This window comes from Macadamia integrifolia, chromosome 7, assembly GCF_013358625.1.
Source record: "Macadamia integrifolia cultivar HAES 741 chromosome 7, SCU_Mint_v3, whole genome shotgun sequence".
Classification (NCBI taxonomy): domain Eukaryota; kingdom Viridiplantae; phylum Streptophyta; class Magnoliopsida; order Proteales; family Proteaceae; genus Macadamia; species Macadamia integrifolia.
Genome location: NC_056563.1, coordinates 6,247,860 through 6,269,575, shown reverse-complemented (window position 1 = coordinate 6,269,575; position 21,716 = coordinate 6,247,860). Strand labels below are relative to the sequence as shown.

Here is a 21,716-nt window from a genome sequence, read left to right as displayed (position 1 = left end):
TCTAGCATCACTACCTTTGTGGGCATATGCAAAAAGCGAAGCTACATAGTAACTTGGGTGTCTGGTGTTTGCTCCACCATGTCATTCAAGCCAAAAGTAGTGGAGTAGAATAGAGTTTATTAGTGAAAGAGAAAAAAATGTGCAAATGTCATTATTGCTTGGTAACATGTTTGGTCAAAAACATTTCAACGCCTTAGTTATTGGTTCCCTATTTCTTCACAAGTGGTTTTGCCTTAAGATAAGGATGTTTTGGAAGAGACGAGGTGAGTTCCAAATTAAGAAATATGCTAGTGCCTGGAATTGATAAAGGGTAATAAAAGTTCAAGTGTGGGGGTCCCTTGTAAGAGAAATTATCTTTGCTCCGGATTGGTATGAGCCTTACCTTTAGCCAAAGTTGGGATTTGTTTATTCTGAATTTTGGGTGTATATTCACTGCAAACACCCACGAGACACAACTCGTCCATTAGGGGTGACCTAGGGGTTTAAAGGCTTGTTGCACATGCTAAGTGCAACCGTGATTCCTACGAAAGTGAGTTAGTTTTTTTGTTTTTATTCTTTTTATTGTTGTTTTGCTCGAGGACTAGCAAAGTCTAAGTGTGGGGGAATTCTGATAAGCATATTTATGTGTGAAATCTAGGGTAGTAAAACATGCATTTTACATATTTAGAATGGAACTACCTTGGGTTTTACTCTCTTTTTGCAGGTTTTATATTTTCAAGGCCTTAAGGATTATCGGCCACTATATCTTCAATTTTACACGTAAAGAGGTCCTATTTCTTTTCATGGTTGCGAAGAGGATAAAATTCTGAGCAAGATGGACGTGTTCAATTAAAAGTACACATTCGTTTGGTCACCCGTACAAATGATTATTCTTTTCGGGCCAGAAAAAGAATAATGGATTAGAACTAAACCGAGATGCAGAACCAGCCCATTTGTAATTGTCTCAGAGGTACAAGGAATATTTTAAATGCCAAAAAGGATCGATGGACCACATCCTTAGGTGATTGAAGATTCGTTTTTGGTAACAACAACTACCTAGTGTAGTTGGTGAGCTATGGTGTGCAAAATTCCCTTGCTCACCAAGAGGTCTCAAGTTCGAATCTCATGGTTGTTTTTTTTTAGAGAATTTTGTTGAAGATTTCCTGCTTTTCACTCACTTAAAGCACTAAGGGCATGGAGGGGATTTCCACATCAAATTAGAAGCAAGGAAAATCGTGGAAGCAAGAAGAAAAAAAAAAGGAAAGGAAAATCGTGGAAGCAAGAAGAGAAGAAAAAAAAAGGAAAGAAAAAAAAGGGGAGAAATAAAAATTATCCAAATCTTCTCTCTCCTCCACATCATCACCAAAGATTGTCCAAATCACACAAAGCAAGAAGAAAATCGTCCCTAGGAGAGAGAAAAAGAAGAAAAATAAATTAGAAAAAAAAGGAAAGAAAATAAGCAAAAAAATTATAGGAAATTTCTCCAAATTTATTTCTCTCTTCTCTCTCCTCCATCTTAGCACTTTTGGACTCAAAAGATCTCACAATCAATTGTGGGTTTCTCCCTTTTAGGAAAGAGAAATTTGTTACCCTACCTCCCCATTCCCTATAAATACAACTCATGTAAGAGGAGGAGAGACAATTCATTCTTCTTCTAGTTTTTTTTTAGTTGCTCTCTCTTTCTCTTGCTCTCTCTTTAGTTTTAGTTCTTCTTTATCTTTTCTTTAATCACTTTTGTAATAGTTTTTTTTATTTCAATTAATGCAAGCACTCCTTTATTTTTATTCAGCCCTTTTATGTTTATGATTTATGCAATTGAGTTGTAATTTTTTAAGTTATAGTTCTAGGCTTAGATCTAGGTGACAAGATCACGAGCCGTGGAGCAATTTTTTTTTCAAGTTCAAGCATTGATTCAAGTAAGTAGGCTCCTTCAGTAGTCTTCTCTCCCCCCTCTCATTCCCTCTTCTGACTACCCTTTCTTTCTTAATTTAGGATTTTTATTTTCAGTCGTTACATTATTGCTATCCCTCTCCCCCAAGGTTCATGGCTAGTGTATGTGTTGGCTTTGCCCCTCCTAGCCATAGAACCATCAATTTATTGCTTTTATTTTAATTGTCTTCCTTTTCCTAAAGCCAAGTAGAGTAACCCTTGTAAGAGTGACTCTCTGGTCAAGTAGGGAAGCTCATATTATGATGCATCCCTCGGGCTAAGTAGAGAAACCTACTTGTGAGTCTCTCTCTAGCTTTATCCCCTTTCTTTTACTTTATTTTTATTTCAGCATTTTTTTCCTTTATTTATTTATTTATTATTTTTTTTATTGCGTGGGTTGTTTATTTTCAGTTATTTATTTATTTAATTTTAATTGCGTGGCTTGCGTCTTTAAATTCTTAGATGACGAATGGTTAGGACGTTATTTTAGATACATATGTTTAGGACGGTAATTAGAATTAGATCACAACCATTAATCAGTTCACTTTCGCATTATTAAAAGAAATAAAAAATAAAGTGGCCGCTCTCCCTGTGTTCGACCCGTAGCTACACTGATCCGTACGCTTGCGGTTACATTTTAAATCTCAAACAGAATCTCACCCAAGTTGTCTCTCACAGCACTGCATCTCACAGTTTTCTAACACAAAGTTTTCTTTTTTCATTCAATAAAATTCGTGTCTCATGTTGTAGCCCCTTACAAACTTATATAGAAGACTCAAAACTGACTCAAAACACTAAAAAGGAAAGGCCTAACCCAATCCTTAACTAATTGGGAAACTTAAACTGACTAAAAAACTGAAATAACAAAGAAAATAAACTCAAAACAGGACTCAAACTAAACTAATGAATTAAATCTCATTTTCCTACTTTCTACCCATATTTTAGGCTCATTCAAGTGGCCCATTACGAATAAAACCTATGAGATCAAAGGCCCAACACATATAACTCAACCCAAGGCTTATTTCCGATAAAATAAGCTCATTAAGTGACTTATCTGCATCAATTCTCCACCACTTAAAAAAAACTCAACCTCGAGTTTTGAACATAAGAATGACCACCTTGGTGTGATGAAAGTGAAGCAGCAATCCATAGCAAAACTTAGGAAATTCTTTGAATACGTGAATGTAGTCTAGAATGTGAGGGGCACGATCTTCTAGATACTTCAATGGGATGATGAACTCCACATGCGCAACCTCAACATCGTCAGATGTGTCTAAAGGGTCATCTACATATGCACCTTCAACCTCTTCAAACTCCAATGCAACATAAAGCTCTTTTGGTTCATCTACCTGGTGGTTCTCGATCAGTTTCGTTGATGGTTCGAACACAAGTTCAATCTTAAACCCCTTAGGATCTTGCTCTTGGCTATTCACAATCATCACAGTTGTTGTAGTGTCAAGTTCCTCAGTCTCAACCTCATTGTCCATTTTATAAACCTTATTATTTTCGAATTCTTCCACATAAGTCTCTTTGATGGGAACATCAATGACCAACTCTTCCTCAACAATAGGAATGGCTGAAATTTCTTCCACACTAACCTCAATTTCAGATTCAGATGTTTTGATTGGAGGTGTCTCTTTTGGATGCACTTCATTGTATTGTTGCACAAGAGCAGCTATACAATCTATCGCTTCTTTCATGCTCTTGTCGCCAGTGGATGGCTTTTGAAAATTTGTAGAAGACTTCATAGGGGACTCTGGTGGAGGGAAGTACATTATTTGTTCACGTTTAGATAGGTATATGCCTGCCAACTCGTATTGCATCTATTCCCAAGCCCTTAAGCTCGAAGTTGCCTTTCACGAACTCTCCATTGTATTCGAGCATAATCACCCATCTGGGAATACGCATATTGAAGTTGTTGCATCTCAGTCAAGTTGTAGTTGTCAAAGTACATGTCCAATAAATTTCCCATTCAAGGAAGATGCATGAAGAAATTTTCTCACGAAATTCACGTGGCTCCATCTTTGGTTTGGCTAGGCTCTAATACCAATTAATGTAGAATTGAATCATAAGTGATCCAATCCCAAGTAGAATCTTGCTAAATTCAATAAAAATCAGATTTAAGGACAGATAGTAGGAACAAAATAGAAATAAGAGAATGAAGGGAAGAATGGGGGTAGGGGTATAAGTTAGGTCGAGTATCTCACTCTTCCCTAGGGCATCTCACCCAAGTTGTCTCTCACAGCACTACATCTCACAGTTTTCTAGCACAAAGCTTTCCTTTTTTCATTTAATCAAATTCGTGTCTCAAGTTATAGCCCCTTAAAAACTTATATAGAAGACTCAAAACTGACTCAAAAGGAAAAGCCTAACCCAATCTTTAACTAATTGGGAAACCTAAACTAACTAAAAAACTGAAATAATAAAGAAAATAGACTCAAAACAGGACTCTAACTAAACTAATGAATTAAATCACGTTTTCCTACTTTCTACCCATATCTTAGGCCCATGAAAGTGGCCTATTACAAATAAAACCCATGGGATCAAAGGCCCAACACATATATAACCCAATCCAACGCTTATTTCCAATAAAATAAACATTTAAGTGACTTATCTACATTATCCCCCCTCCACCGACCCTAGTTAGAGTGGGGCGGCTGGATGGGGGTATTCTTATAATTATTTTTGATTTTCTGATTTGTACTCCTATCATGACTCTATCATGATTCCATTTTATAAATAGAGGAGTTGTGTGATCAGTTAAAGACACACAAGCATTCTCCCATTCATCCTGTTAACAATGGTATTAGGTAGCCAAAGCAAACCCCACTCTTCAAGATACTTGAGCAACTAACAGATTTTATTGGAAAAGGAAGAAAAAAAGAAGATGAACAAGGCAAAAGTCTCAAAAAGGAATCCAGCAAGATCAAATACCATACCTGCCTAGCAATAAGATTACTCTGCTCACGGATCAAACCCACTGGCTGGAAAGAAAATGAGGTTAAGCATCAGAAATTCAGTAAGAGTTAAAATTAAGAAATAGCAGAAATTTTTTGTTATACTTTTTAATATAAATGAAAAAAAAAATTAAAAGATTACAAAAATGAAGATACAGACCGACTGAGGGTAGCAAGCATCTACTATTGCATACCTATTCTCCTGCAATTGCAAGATTACAATTAGTAAATTAAAATTAACCCTAGAATCGTTGAGTAAACATTAAAATTTGAAGAGAACAGTGATTAGGGATGACAATTGTATATCCATATAGACAACCTAAAAATTAAAGCAATTGCTCTATACTGTATAAATGCAGATGGCTTGGAAGTTATAAATTAGGAGCAACAGTCATGATTTGTAGCATTCATTTCTCATCTGCTGAACTCTGTAACCTGCCTTTCTCCAATTTTTTGTGAGGTGGAGGGGCACTAGATCCGGAGGTATGAACAGAACCATGCTAGTTAGATTGAAAGTACAGAAACAATTTGTATGTCAGGAAGACTGAATTTGTAACCACAGACGCCAGTTATCGTTCAATGCATCTCAATTCCATGTTCATATGAGGCGGAAACAACAATAGTGCGATCAAGAACCACAAAATAAAAGTCACAATTCACATTCATGTACACAAACAGAGCTGAAAAATAGGCTCCCACTCCAGTGAAATAAAATCTAAATCAGTCCATCAACCAGAAATTATTCACAAAGAGAAAATGCTCCCTCTAGCATGAGCAAACCTTTTCAGAACTCAATGGGAATGAGTGCCACCATCTTAGTCCCTCCGCATCCAGCCAGGTTCTATTTATCATGTCTCCTCCACAATAGATGTATGGCTTTATGAAAGAAAAGCCAGCAGGAGGGAAAATGATTCCTCTTGAGTAGAATTCCCTGAGAAAACCTAAACTGTAGAACTTTCATTACTTTAAATTGCAAGCCGTGATTTCATCCCAAAAAGCCTCCAAACTCTACCTTGACCTTTTCAGTTGGCAGCCGGACCAAGAACTTGTAAATATAAATAATGTAAGAACAGAAACAATGCAAAATTCTAGGAAAGTACATCTCATACTCAAGTACTCCAGAAATTAACATCACCGTCTTACATTGTCATGAGGTAATTTAAAAGGAACATTTATATGGATAGAAAGAAATTTGATCAAAAAGAAACCACCTGCTCAAAACCAAGCATAAGATTTGCCCACTCTATATCTCTAGTTATGAGCAAATTGGACCTGGCAAGAAGAGGTGCAATCTTCTCCTGCAATTTAAAAAATAAGTTATTTCAGATATTAATAAGAAACATGTAGAAAGCACTTTCTTAAACATTACAACAATAGCATAAACAAATTAAAAATAAGGAAAAAGTTCTTTTTTTAGTAGATAGGAAAGCAGCTAAGCTGTCAGTGGTTAGTGGATCATGACAATCTCTTTCATTTTTCTACTATTTCTTTTTGGTAATGAATAAGATCAAGACAGGTATTGAGCCTAGTTTTATGTTATCAAAAATCTAAGTTATTACCAAGCAAGCAAGCAAGCTAGGATCCTTTATCTGTTTGGATAAAGTGGTAAGCCCTCCTTTATTCTTATCCCAACTAAATGGGGTCAGAAACCTACTTTCGTCTGAAGGATAGATAAACCATCTAATATGGGACACTAAAGATACCTCCCTCGCATATTTTTGGTTCAGATAAGTTTTCATTTTCCAGGAAAATGCCTGCAACCAAAACTTTAAAAACCTAGGTATCAAGTGTCAACCCAATGAAGGAGTTGGGTCAAAACCACCTGGTTGAAGTGATGACGTCAGCATCATATATTCATATCTAATACATTTATCATACAAACCAGAAATGTTATACAAGGTATATTATACCAATTCACAATAGATAAAAGCTTCATATATATTATATTCAAACGCCTTGCTCCCTTCTCAAATCAAAACCCCCATTTTAATCCAAACACTAGAAGTACAGGTTCTTAGCTCCTCACTCAAGGAAACCCTCTAATGATGCAAAAATAGTTGTCTATTGTGTATAACTAATTTACTGCTTGTTACTGCCAAAAATCTGTACAAGGCTCGGCACCAATCCTGCACAAACACAGAAGGCAGAGGCCCAGAGGTGTGCTTGGGATTAGTCCTCCGACGCCCAAGTTAGAGACCGGCAGAACAGTTTTTTCCAAGAGTAATGGTGTGTGTGCCGACTTACCTTTCCTCTCCTTTTGGGTTCCCTCTTATAGGGTTTAGGGAGTCCCATTTGGATGCGTTTTCCCCCTTACCCGAGTCCTACTCGGATAGGTCCTCCCCCCTTGGGGGGGAATCTTCCCTATCCGGGTCTCCTCTCCTCATATAGTTTGAATCCTCACGGCCTCTACCGGTTGAGCGACGCGTGTCCTTCCCTCGGATTCCACGTGTCCTTGTTTCACATGGTGACTAATTCGGATGTATCAACAACCCCCTTACTTCCACTAGGAGGCTCTTTCAGTGGGAGTAACCATGTCTTCAGTCATTTTCCTTTCCATTCGTGTGCTCCTTAGGCCTTATTCCTTCGGCTTTGGATTTCGTCCTGTCCGAGAGAAAGACCTTCGGTAGGGTCCGCTCGGCCTGGGCCTGAGCATACCGAGGCAAGTTCCTTTGGTCAGGTTCGCTCGGCCTTTGCCTAAGCCCCCAACCGAGGTAGGGACCTTCAGTCAAGTCCACTCGGCCTGGGTCTGAGCACCCAACCGAGGCGGGTACCTTTGGTTAGGTCCGCTTGGCCTTTGCCTGAACCCCCAACCAAGGTAAGGACCTTCAATCAGGTCCACTCGGCTTTGGCCTGAGCCCCCAACCGAGGCGGATACCTTCGGTCAAGTCCGCTCAGCATTTTCCTGAGCCCCCAACCGAGGTAAGGACCTTTAGTCAGGTCCGCTCGGCCTGGGCTTAAGCACCCAACCAACGCAGGTCCCTTCAGTTAGGTCCGCTCGGCCTGGGTCTGAGGCCTCAACCGAGGTAAGGACCTTCGGTCAAGTCCGCTCGGCCTGGGCTTGAGCACCCAACCGAGGCCCGTACCTTCAGTCAGGTCCACTTAGCCTTTTCCTGAGCCCCCAACCAAGGTAAGGACCTTCAGTCAAGTCCGCTTGGCTTTGGCTTGAGCCCCCAAACCAAGGCGGATACCTTCGGTTAGGTCCACTCGGCATTTGCCTGAGCCCCCAACCGAGTAAGGACCTTCGGTCAGGTCCGCTCCCGACTAAAACCTCGAGGGCAGTTATCCATGACGTGACGGAGCCATTAATGCTTGGGCAGTCTATCGTTTTTCTTCCATTTATAAAGGGTGGGGGTCCATTTGTGGGCCACTTTTGTTTTTCCCTCGGAGAGCCTTCCTTCGGTTTAGGTGTTTCATTTTAAGAGCTTCCCCTCGGTCTCAGTTTCCTTTTTCTTTAGCATCTCGTCCGGATCAAAAGTACAATGTCCAGTTCATCTGGGTACAGTCCCTTGTCTTCCAAGAGGACAATTTCCAACCGAAGGGGTCGAAGCCCCGGGGGGATCCGAGGGATGTCCTAAGCTCCTCCCCCAATTTTCCCTCATCCCGCGACTCATCTTCTGCGGCCTCGCCGTCTAGGTCCGAGGGTGGCTCAAACAATGAGGGGTTCAGAGAGAGGGTGCTTGAATCCCGTGCCCAGACCTAGGACCCCCTTGAGGTGGAAGCTCTCCACATCGTTTCCACCATGGACGAGCTGGAGTTAAGGGAACTAAGGGCCTCCTTCAGTATCTCGGATGCTTTCAAGCTCCGACTACTTAACCGACAGACCGAGCCAGCTATCGGAACTCCAAAGAGCTGTGCTTATACAAGGAGGCCTTCAAGGCCGGCCTTCGGCTTTCCTTCCACCCCTTCTTCGCCTAAGTGTTTCGGCATTACGGGATTTGTCCGACCCAGCAGACACCGAACTGATGGCAGCAGATGCTCAGTTTCGTCGTCCTCTTCTCCAGGCACCAAAGGCCTCTCTCCCTCCCCCTCTTCGTCAATTGCTTCCTCCTCTAGGCCAGTAAGGGGCTTTCGGGCTGATACTATTTCAGCCCTCGGAAAGACCTTTGGCTGCTGAAAGGTTACCCAACGTCGATCCACAGGTGGAAGGAGAAATTCTTCTTCGTGAGGTCGTCCGAGGGGGTGCCCTTCGGCACTGTCTGGGATATCCCCGATTTGAGGACGATGAACTCCGCCCCTGTCCTTTTTGGGACAAACACGGAGTCGATGGAGATGGCGAGGCGTCAAGACACTTGCCCTCCAGTTGAGTTCGACAGTCTTAAGTCCGACGCCGTTTTGTTCAGATTTGGGCTTAGCCTGGGTGAGTCTTAGGCCAGCCCAAGTTTATTTGCCTCGGGGCTTCATACTAACTTCCTTCATGCCTTTATGCAATGCAAATCTCCAGGGCCGAGGCTAGGGCTGCGGCTGCAAAGAGGCAGGCCCAAATAAGGGAGACTAGGGAACGGGATGCGTAGCAGCAACAGAAGCAGAAGAGGAAGGAGAAGAAGAAAGGGGGCCCCACCTCCGAAGCTCCCCCTTCGAAGCAGAGGGCCAAGGTCGAAGGACCCAGCACCGAAGCGGTCCAAGCCCTCGCTGCTCAGGGCAATGACTTGTCATCTGCTCAAGATGCTTCTCTGGTGGCCGACTTCAGAGGCCCGAGGGCCACGAATATCCGAGCCAAGGTTGGCTTCGTCCCTCGATGGTCGATCAAGGAGGACAACACTCTGTCCGTCCGGCATGTAGCTCGCGAGCTAGTACAGAAGGGCAGCCTCCCCCGAGATGCTACTGTAGCACAACGCCAGGGGACGGCAGCCATGATAACTAGCGCCTGCATCTTCATGGCAGGGGTAAGCTTCGGGCTTTGAATTCTTATTCATTATCATCACGACTTTCTGACCATCGGTGTCTCACGCAGGCGTTGGCCTGAGACCTCGAGGCTTCCGAACGCGAGAAGTCTACGCTCGAGAATGAGCGTTTGGTCCTCCTCGAGAAGGAGGAGCACCTGGAAGCGGACCTTCTTCATACTCGCCAGGAATGTGATCAGAAGCTTGCGGAGCTTAAGGCGCAAATAGCGACGAGGGTTCAGGAGGCCGAGGTCCGAGGAGCCGACAAGTACAGGGCCTCTGAGGACTTTCGGGAGGAGGTCAGGCATGCCATCGCCCCCGGGTTCACGTTGGGTGCTACCGAGGTCCAAGATTGGGTCCTTGAGCATTACCCAGAGGTCTCGCTTGAGGACAGTGGGCTCATTTTTCTAAGAGGATGTTGAGGCAGCCCCGACCGCTACCGATGTGGCAGACGCCGAAGGAGAGGACTGTAGCGAGGAAGACGAGGTTCAGCTGCAACGCGAGGTGCCTCTGACTCTTGGCCATGATGGCTCCAATCGGGAGACCGTCCACCATGCCGAGGACGAGGTTGTGAACCCGAAGGACGCCCCCTGAGGCTGCCTCTTACATGTTCCTTCTGACCTTTGGGCTCTCTTTTTGTTTTTTTTTTTTTTGTAACCTCAGCCTTCAGGCTTTCTTTTGTAATCTCAGCCTACGGGCCTTTTTAATCAATGAATGTTTCAGCTTCTTCGGATACCTTTGCCCTTTGCTTTGTCTTTTTCCATTTTCTTCTTAGTCTGTTAAGGGATCTTTAGCCCGTAGGTTGGTGCACGAAGGCCGAAAGGGCTTATGTCAGCATTCTCCTAGGTTTAATGTGCCTCGACCTGTCTTAGTACAAGGCTTGGTCCTGTTACATCGGCTAATCCGAGGGCATCGATCAGTCCGAGGGCCGGGGTTTTGAAGGGAGGTCATGGGCAAGCAAGATTCCACCAAGTGTTGCGTTTCCCCTCAGCTCCAACCGAGGGGGATCTCCTTATGTGAGGAGATCGGGGGGAGTTGTTGACCTGTCCGGCCCTGGGCCGAACATCTAGCCAAAGGGTGTTCCTTCGGTTGTTACCACCGAGGTAAGGACCTTCGGTTGTGTCCCTTAGCCTTAGCCTGAGCCTCCAAACGAGGTAATGACCTTTGGGGAAGGACCTTCGGCAAGGTCTTCTCGGCTCTTCCTTGGTCAACAACCGAGGTTAGAACCTTCGGTTGTGTCCCTCGGCCTTAGCCTAAGCCACCCAACCGAGGAATATTCCAAAATCAATTACCGTAAACCAACTTACCTATTTTTTGTAAATAAAATCCTCCGGAGAGCTTAGGATGGAGAGTTATAACTTGGAAGTGCTTAAGGATTCAAAAAATTACAAAATGTAAATGTAAATGTGCTTGCTACTTCACTACTGGTAGAATTTCCTCAAGTTCTTCGAGTTCCATGATCGGGGTACCTTTTCTCCCCCCGTAGTCTCCAGGTGATAGGACCCTGGTCGTATTATCCTTGAGACTCTGTAAGGACCTTCCCAATTTGGAGCTAGCTTTCCTTGATGCCTCGGATTTGATATCTCCGCCCTTCTGAGAACGAGGTCACCTATTCTGAACTCGTTCCTTCGAACTTTAGAGTTGTAATGCCTAACAACCTTTTGCTGGTAGGTGGCGATCCTTTCTTACGAGGCGTCTCTGACTTCAGTCAAGAGGTCTAAATTAGCTCAGAGTCCTTTATCGTTTTATTCTTCATTGTTCTACTGAATCCGATGGGTCATGGCTCCTACCTCCACCGGGAGTACAACTTCGGTGCCGTAGGTTAAAATGAAGGGTGTTTTTCCGGTGGCTGATCTCTTAGTCATGCAATAAGCCCAGAGGATGTTGTGTAACTCTTCTTCCCATAACCCTTTGGCATCATCCAGTCTCTTCTTTATTCCTTGGAGCAGGGTACGATTGGTTACCTCTGTCAGTCCGTTGGTCGATGGGTAACCGATGGACGTTTTCCTGTGGTAAATGCCGAGGGCATCACAAAACAAGCCAAAAATCGGGTTGGCGAACTGAGTTCCATTGTCTGTTACTACCACCCAGGGAGTTCCATTGTCCGTTACTACCGCCCCCTCGAAGAAGTCCCTTACATTCTTTTCGGATATTGTAGCCAATGCTTCGGCTTCTGCCCACTTTGTGAAGTAGTCTACCGCCATCACAACAAACTTTCTTTGCCTCGTGACCAGGGGGAACGGGCTCAGGATGTCCATTCCCCATATGGCAAATGGCACCGGGCTTGACAAGGAGGAAAGCTGGGTAGAGTGCTACCGAGGGACGGGGGCGAACATCTGACACTTAATGCACTTCCTAACGAACAACTCTGCGTCCTTCCTCATAGTTGGCCAGAACAGGCCCTGCCTTAGCACTTTATGGGCCAAGGCCCGGGCTCCCAGGTGTTGGCCACATATCCCTTCATATACTTCTCAGAGTGCGTACTCACCATTGGCAAGGTTCAAGCACTTGAGGTATAGTGTGGTGAACCCTATTTTGTACAACGTCTCGTCCTTCAATAGGAAGCGTGCTGACCACATTCGTACCTTCCTTGCCTCGTCCCTGTCCTTGGGGAGTACTCCTTCCTTCAGGTATTCGATTACGGCATCCATCCAGCTAGGGCCGTTCTCGCTAACTGGTAACACCTCCCCGGGTTTTTCAGTGCTTGGTTAGGGTAATACTTCAAAATACATGGATCATCCAAGGTCCGTGAAGTCAGAGGTGGCCAATTATGATAGCGCGTCTGCGCTAGCATTCTCTACCCGCGGGACCTGCCTTACCTCAAACTCCTTAAAGGGTATTACTTTCTCTCGCACCATCTTCAAGTACTCGGCCATCCTTTGTTCCTTGGCTTCATAGTCCCCATTCACCTATCGCACCACAAGTTGTGAGTCACTGTACACCACTAACTCCTGTACCATCAAAGTCTGCGCCAGATTTATTCTGACTAATAGTGCTTCGTACTCAGCTTCATTTTTGGAGGCATCGAAGTCGAACCGTATTGCATACTCGATCTTAAATCCTTCGGGGCTAACAAGTATGATCCCTGCACCGCTTCCCACACTATTGGATGCACCATCCACATACAATGTCCAAGTCCTTTCTGCCCAAGCCTCGACAGACTCCTGGGGTTCATCTAGGAGCGTTGTCTCGGCTATAAAGTCTGCTAGGGCCTGTGCTTTTATTGTGGTTCTCGGTTTGTACTGGATGTCGAATTCTCCCAATTCTATGGCCCAGGTTACTAGGCGGCCAGACATATCCGGCCTCTGTAGTATCTTCTTCAAGGGTTGGTCCATAAGCACACACCGTGTGGGACTGGAAATAGGGCCTCAGCTTTCTTGCCGCTATCACTAAGGCGTATGTCACTTTCTCCATCTTTCTGTATCTTATTTCTGCGTCCAAAAGGGTTCGGCTAACATAATATATTGGCCGTTGTTGTCTTCCTTCTTTCTTTATTAGTACCGCGCTTACTGCCACTGCCGATACAGCTAGGTATAACTGCAAGGTGTCCCCCGTGTTTGGCTTTGTCAGTAGTGGGGGCGTCGCTAAGTACTCTTTCAATAGTTCGAAGGACTTTTCGCATTCCTCCGTCCACTCGAACTTTTTCGACCCCTTCATGTTTTGAAGAAATGAAGGCATTTATCAGTTGACCGAGACATGAACCATCCTATGGCGGCGACTCTACCTGTGAGCTCCTGGACTTGCTTCACATTCTGTGGTGACCTCATATCTCGAATGGCCTGTATTTTCATCGGGTTGGCTTCGATTCCGCTCTCCGAAACGATGAAGCCGAGGAACTTTCCCAATGCTACTCCGAACACACACTTTGTTGGATTCAGCTTCATGCCGTATTGCTTTAATACTTGGAATGCCTTTTCTAGGTCTCGGATATGGTGTTCTGCCTTCAGGCTTTTCACTAGTATGTCATCCACATACACCTCCATGGTCTTGCCGATCATCCCCTTGAAGATCTTGTTCACTAACCTTTGATAAGTGGCCCCCGTGTTTTTTAGTCCGAAGGGCATTACTTCGTAGCAGTAAAGTCCTCCCACGGTCACGAAGGATGTCTTCGGGACATTGGCCTCACATATCTTGATCTGATTGTACCTTGAGTACGCGTCTATAAAGCTCAGCGCCTCATGTCCCGAAGTGGCGTCGATGAGAAGGTCTATCTTTGGTAGGGGTAGCTGTCCTTCGGGCAGGCCTTATTTAAATCCGTGAAGTCGATGTAGATCCTCCACTTCCTGTTTGCCTTTGGGACCATAACCACGTTGGATATCCATTTGGGGTATTGGATTTCACGGATGAACCTTGCTTCTAGCAACTTCTCTATCTCCTCATCTATCTTCTGCTGCCTCTCGGGGGCGAAGGTCCTCTTCTTCTACTGCACCGGCTTTTTAGTCAAGTCGATACTCAGACGATGCTCTATTACCTCTTGATCTATCCCAGGCATGTCCAAGGACGACTAGGCAAAGACGTCAAAATTGCCTCGAAGGAATGAGATGAGTTTTTCTCGTTGCTGCCTTGGCATTGTAGCCCCGACTTGGAATTGGCAACTACTATCCCCTTCTTTGGCTTCGACTTGTATCAGCTCCTCAGCTGGTTCTCCCCTCTGATAATTTGTATCATCGCGTAGATCTTCTATCAGGAGCGCCTCGCCCGCTTTTCCCTTTCCTCATAAGGTGGTGGCATAGCACTTCCGGGATGCTTCCTGATCGCCTCGATATTCACCGACCCCGTTCTTAGTTGGGAACTTCATCTTGAAGTGTGGTGTTGAGACCACAGCCTTTAGTAGGTTTAAGCCAACTCTCCCTAGTATGGCGTTGTACACTGAAGTGATGTTTACTACCAAGAAGTTGATCATAATTGTTACTTGGCAGTCTCCAATGTCGGCCCTTACCGGCAACCCAACCGACCCTTCTACTTTGACCGGGGCGCCCGAGAACCCTTGCAATGGGTGTTTGACCTTCTTCAGCTTTCCTTTGTCTAGGCCCATCTTCTGGAAAGCTTCAAGGAACAGGATATCAGCTGAGTTGCCGTTATCCACTAAGATCCTTTTTACTCTGCAATCGGCTACGGTTATGGTGATTACCAGGGCATCGTCATGTGGCGTCTGTACCCCTTCCAAGTCGTCATCCGAGAAGGAAATAACCATCCCTGTCTTTACCTTCTTGTTTGACCATTCTGCCACATGCACGCTTCTCGCATAGGCTTTTGCTTTCCTGGCCGAGATAGAACTTGCACTAGCGATTAGGCCTCCACTGATAGTTGTTATAACCCTAGTTGGGCTTTTATGATCGTCACAGGGGGCGATGGTCAGCTTCCTCGAGTGTCCAGTCCCTTTGCCATTCCTGATTGCCCCTGCAAGCTGGCCCCCTTCTTTCACAGCGGCCTCTACCATCTCTTTGGTGGTTGTCCCTGCGGTCATTGCCATCTTAGGCATCCTCCTTTTCGCAGTCTACGAATCGACCTAGATATCCCCTTCAGATCATTCCTTCTATCTCTCCCTTCAAGTGCCAACAATATTCTGTGTCATGGCCGTGGTCTCTGTGGAAGTGGCAATACTTGTCCATATTGCGCCTCTCAGGATGTCGTCCCATCTTCCCCGGCCACTTTATGACTCTGGCATCTGGGGTCTCTTTTATCTGCATTAGCACATCCGTCCATCTCCGGCTTAGCGGCGCATATCTCTCGAACTTCTTCGGTGGACAAGGTGCCCCGATCACATTCGGACTTTCGTCTCTTGCCCTCAGAAGGTTTGCCATCGCCCCTTGAGGTCCTTTTCCTCCCCGTCTTCGCTTCAGCTTCCTCGTCAGCTTGAAGGGTTTCTTCTATCTGAATATACTTATCACACCGAGCCCTTAACTCAGCTAGGTTCTTCGGTGTATGCTTCGCCAAAGACCTTTTTAGCTCTTTATCTTTGACGCCTCCTAACAGGGCCGTGAACTCTTCTTTCGGGTCCAAACCTCTAATGGTGATCTTCTCCTGCTGGAAGCGCTTCATGTAGCTTCGCAGTGACTCTCCTTCATGCTGTTTGACGTTGGTCAAGTTCAATGTGGTCTTCTGAAGGGGTAAGCTACTGGAGAATCCCTTCACGAAGAAGTAACTCAAATTGCTGAAGTTGTGAATCGATTTTGTCGGCAGGCGGTTGTACCATAACCTTGCCGCTCCTCTGAACGTTAAAGGCAAAGCGCGACACATAATGTTTTTTGAGACTCGGTGCAACTGCATCACAACCTTGAAGCCTTTCGGATGATCGACGGGGTCCCCAGAGCCGTAGTAGGTGTCATATTTGGGCAGATGAAAACCGACTAGGAGCGGGTCACTCATAACCTCATTGGCTAGAGTCGTGTCATTAGTGAGGTCCGACTCGCGAGTTCCTGTCTGGTTTTCTGCTACCTTCCGGATCTCATCTTTCAGGTCTAGGATCATCTGCTTCAACCCCGAGTCCCCATGACCCTGTCCGTCTCCTTGGCGTGGTTCCTCATGCCTGGCCCCGGTGGCGCGCCGCGACCTTTCTTTGGGTGCGGGGCTTTCCCTCCTTGCTCAGTTTTGAGGATTCCGACCAAACCTTATAGATCCTAACCTACTCTGGTCCTCGTCTTGAGCTCGCTCTGGTTGGACATGGGAGCCTCGCAGTGCTCCGCCGGTCTTCTGAGAGACGGCTTTGGAGACCTCCTTCATTGTCTCAACCATTCGGCCATACTTCTCCTCAAGGGCATCGAACTGCTCCCTTGTCACATATTCCTATGTCCTAAGAGTGGGTGGAGGATTACTATCTCCGCGCACCGAATACCCGGCCGAGCGCTGGTCCCTTGTGGAACCTTCCAGATCATTGTTTCCCCGTTCTTCACCGATTTCCGTCGAGGGGGGAGCCCTCCTGAAGGTTCCCCCTCATCCATATTTATACTTAGCGCTACTCTTGTTTTCTTACGATTGTAGGTCTTCTCCACCATTACTTTGTCATTCCCACGAACGGTGCCAATCTGTTACTACCAAAAATCTATACGAGGCCGAGCACCAATCCTGCACAAACACAGAAGGCAGAGGCCCAGAGGTGTCCCCAGGATTAGTCCTCTGACGCCCAAGTTAGAGACCGGCAAAACAGTTTTTTCCAAGAGTAATGGTGTGTGTGCCGACTTACCTTTCCTCTCTTTTTGGGTTCCCTCTTATAGGGTTTAGGGTCTAGGGTTTAGGGAGTCCCACCCGGACGCGTTTTCCCCTTTACCCGAGCCCTACTCGGATACGTCCTCCCCCCTTCGAGGGGGAATCTTCCCTATCCGGGTCTCCTCTCCTCACGTAGTTTGAATCCTCGCGGCCTCTACCGGTTGGGCGACATGTGTCCTTCCCTCGGATTCCACGTGTCCTTGTTTCACATGGTGACTAATTCGGCTGTATCACTGCTTCATCACTCTTTCTCCCTATGCTTCATTATAGGCTTCACAAGTTCAACACCATAATTATGGTAAGTACAACTTTAATGACCTAGTCTTGTAAATTGGTACGATAAACTTTTTGGGGGGAAAATCAACATTAATTTGTCTAACATAACATCGAATCACAAGTGATCCAATCCAAAGTAGGCTCTTTAGTAAATTTCAAGAGTTAAATTGAATCAACAAACAGAAGCAAAACAATAACTATTTGAACCCAATACAGTAACTTTTACCAAATCTTGAGAAAGGAAGGGCAGAATCGGTATTTTGCAAATATCTTAAGATCAAGCCATCAGAAAGAGCCCAAATTTGAATCGTTCTCCAAATTAGAGTTATTGAATGCCTGGTCACAATTTGAGTTCGATCGGATGGATGAATTGTTTAATCCAAAAAAATGTGTGACATCCAAACTTCTAGAAGACTTGAAGAAATTCAAGGAAGACTTGAAGAAATTCAAAGGAAACTTGAAGAACAATACTTGTTATTGGATGAAGAAGATGATGAAAGAATAAATAATAAAGGGAAATTTTCTTGTACCACCCCTAAAAATCCCCATAACTTGGAGTGACCTCAAAAATGAAAATAATATCCACCGCACCCCTAATTTGTAACACCGTTAATTGAAAGCAGGAAATGACCTTTTTACCCTCCTAATCTAAAGGCTTTATGGCTAACGACGACACTCAATTCAAAGGTCTTGAGACGACGGCTCAGAGGGAGGGTTTCAGGGAGTACTGAGGAAGCGAGGATGATTCTGGAAGCGTATCGGCAAATCTTAATGAGCTTGTCGACGCCATCTCTCTCGGTGAGGTAGGCTATGAGATGATTCAAGAAATCTCTCTTTCAATGATTTCGCAACATCAGATTTTGAGTTTTGAAATGGATGCGTTTTTTATTCCATGGAGGTTTACAAAAGAAGAGATTAGTTGAGACTGGTCGCCTTATCATATGGGATTCGAATGCCGCCATTATAGTACTGTAAGTACTAAATGAAGAATTCAGAAACTGGATTCAACGACCATTTCGGTTCGGGAGGTGTTTTGGTCAAATGGCTCGCCAGCTTTTTCGGTTTTTTGATGAAATCCTTCCGCTTTGATAGAACCGAAGGCTTCTCCTCTGTTATTAACGTTGGCAGAAAAAAAATATAAAAAAATAAAATAAAACTCCCATAGAGATAGAGAGAAGATAGAGCAATGGAGGATCCTCTCGATACCTTAGGTCTTTAATGGCTTCCCATTCTCCTCCTCTTGATGCCTTGATCGTTCCATCCGAAGATTATCATCAGGTCCTCCCCTCCTTCCTTGCCTCTCTACATTACTCTACTTCAACTTAGTCACTTATAAACATTGGCTCTATTGCAGATTTGATCAGATATGGAAATTTGGATTTCTTGCTTTCCGTCGATTTGGTTCATATCGTGGTCGTCTCCGGTGATGTATAGGGAATAGAGGTTTGGGTTGAGAAAAAGTAACATATTTTACCAATTTTGGGGGTTTTAAAGTTAAGGGTATAATGGTAAGTTCATCCATATTCAAGGGTAGTTAGGGCATTTAGATAATAAGAGGCTGATTGCTTCATCACTTAACGAACAAATTCTAACGGAATGGGTTTTTTAGAAATTTTTTGACAAAAGTGAGGGATACACAAGCTCTTATTTTCATTTTTGGGGTGGTACAAGAAAATTTCCCAATAATAAAAGAAAAAGGATTGAGATGGAATGGTGGGATGGCTATCTCAGCCTGAGCCTCTCATCTCAACTGTTGAAGAAATTCTTTCTCAAAATTTTGGGAACATAAAGCTATAATTTCATTCATAAATTCATGTTCAATGTTGAAGCCCCTTACAAACTTATATAGAAGACTCAAAACTGATTCGAACACTGAAATGGAAAGGCCTAACCCAATCCTTAACTAATTGGGAAACCTAAACTGACTAGAAAATTGATTTAACAAAGAAAATTGACTCAAAACAGGACTCTAACTAAATTAATTAATTAAATCTCGTTTTCCTACATTCTACCCATATTTTAAACCCATTAAAGTGGCTCATTACAAAGAAAACTCATAGGATCAAAGACCAATACATACATAACCCTACCCAAGGCTTATTTCCAATAAAATAAGCCCATTAAGTGACTTATCTGTATCATAGTCCCAACAATCTTGCGGATAGTTTGGTAAATAAACAAAAACTTATCTCTCAAAACATCACACCTTAACCATCCAGTATGAAGCTTTTACATTCTCTGTCTTTTACTGCTCTATTAAGGATGAAAAACCAATATCCCACCAAGATACCTTTTATGAGGCATCAAAAGGGAGTACGTAATATCTATTTAGTTGCCCCTCCCAGACCCTGCAGTAGTGGGAGCCTTGTGCACTGGGTTGCTCTATTTTTTTCACCTTTCTAAACAAGTCTATCAATGGAGCACTAAGACAATAAAGAGATGAGAAGTGGGGATTGTTATCATGCTGCACCATTGTTTCTCTAATTTTCTTGAAGGTCAATTCTACTATTTACATGAACTTCCATCCAGGAAGACCTAAAATTATAATAAAGTGTGAATATTTTAGCAAATGCTATGTGATTCTCTCATGCATTAATTTTAACATTTTAATTCTAATTTTCATTTTACTGCATGCTTGAAAGGGGATTTCTAATCATGTTCAAAATTAAGCGACACAAGGCATTTACAAAACCTTTTGTTTCTCATCCATAGAATCATTGTCCTATCTATCAAAATAGAAAACTCTTAAAAATCTTATCTTTGAAACAAGACTAACCACTGCAGTAGAACATTTGCAAAGAGCAAACGTTCCATGTCGTTATATTGAAAAATAATATTTCAAATTATTGTAGCAAGCTCAGCAAATTAAAAAGTTAATTTGGTTTTCAAAATCTGATAATTAGACTTTTAAAAGCTTGTGCATATTAAAGATTACTACAGATAATTGTAAATAAAAAACCGAAAGGATATGTAATATTAATAAAAGATAATAAAAATTTAGCCACCTCTTCTGGGGATGCTGGTTCCAAATAACCTGTGGGAGATTGGCTGAGGTGTGGTTGCTTAAGAAGTCCTCGAACTGGTTCACTGTATCTCTCTTCTGGAATAGATGCACCAGAAAACCACCTTCCAGGCATTTGAAAATAAGGCAGATTGTCAAATATGGCATCTCTTGTACGGAGACGTTGAATCATCCTTCTTTTGCGTTTGTGTCTCTTTATTTTCCTGTCCTCAAACCAAAGCTGTGCCAGAAGGTCTCTACTTAGGGAGGAAGAATCACTTCTTCCAGTCCGCCCAAAGTGACGGAATATTGTAAAAGCACTAGGTTTTAAATTGAGATTGTTTTCTTTAGAGGAAAAAGGAAGCTCAAATCCCCCAAAACCATTTTTTCCAGAGATCGACCTTTCTTGAATAGTTATAATTCCAGGTCGCAACAAATTCTTGTCTCCTACATTATGCCATGATGAACCCAATTCGAAAATCTTTCCTGTGCTTCGATTATACTTTGCAAAGAGACCCAAATCGTTTACCCACTTCATCTGATCAAAGTACAACTGTGTCAATTGACAACAGACCTGCATAAACAAAAATCAAGATTGCTTTATGAGTTTCAAGATGGAAACCAAGTATTATAAGTCAGAAAACAATCCACAATCAGTTTCAGATGGATCAAATCACAGGAAAAATACCAGAGGAGGAGTTTACATGCTAATTAACGAAATAGCAAAATTCCTGAAAGTAAAATTTGAGAATTATATGAATAAAAATACCTGAATGCGAGGTTGACGAATGAAAGATCGGTAACGCTCTATGGAGAAACTGGAAATAAGAACAAAATCTTTAGTTGAAGAGGAGGTTGACAGGTAATTTGAGAGTGAAAGAACGAAAACGAGGCACACCGAGCGGGGGATTTTCTAATCCCTGTAGCAGAACAAAATCCTTTTGTTCAACTCCCTTTCTTGTGGACCCCTTAATCGATTAGATGTTTGTTTTCGGTAGAACAAGAGCTGAGTTCATCAAAAAAAAAAAAAAAAAAGAGATGAGATGTTGACATGTTATTTGCCACATGGCAAAAACCTTGAAAGATGTTCTGTCCGTGGAAGCCCTTACGCTCATACATGAGTGCCCAACTACAGACAAAAGCACAGAGGTCGTTGTATACCCTTGTGTCTATGAAAAAATCTTTTTTCTTTTCTTTTTATAAATAATAAATAAAAACTCTCAGTAGAGGTCTTTGTCAAGGTTCCCATTTAGCTCATACCTCTTATGTTTTGCCAAAAAAATCTCATCTCTTTACTCGTGTTGATTCTCTTAATACTCTCCTCAATCTTTAAAGCTCTGTACTGTAACGATTCTGTTTTTTTAACATGATTTTGGGGCTAGTGCACTTTTTTGCATTTCTATTTTTTTGGAGTGATTCTGCATCTTAAATGTTGTATGGTAATCGCAAAAAAAAATTAATTTTATAACTTGAAAGAAACAGAAACAT

The 21,716-nt window shown here is 43.3% G+C and overlaps 1 protein-coding gene across 1 annotated transcript; it reads right to left on the bottom strand.

Moving 5' to 3' along the window:
- Positions 1-4,666: 4,666 nt before the first annotated feature.
- Positions 4,667-21,223, bottom strand: LOC122083903. The gene is made up of 5 exons (XM_042651836.1): positions 20,998-21,223; positions 20,233-20,802; positions 6,077-6,163; positions 5,026-5,067; positions 4,667-4,892 (listed from the first exon to the last, which is right to left on the bottom strand). Exons 2-5 carry the CDS (start codon positions 20,764-20,766, stop codon positions 4,695-4,697), a joined length of 861 nt encoding a protein of 286 aa, XP_042507770.1. The 5' UTR covers positions 20,767-20,802; positions 20,998-21,223; the 3' UTR covers positions 4,667-4,694.
- Between the last annotated feature and the right edge of the window lie 493 nt (positions 21,224-21,716).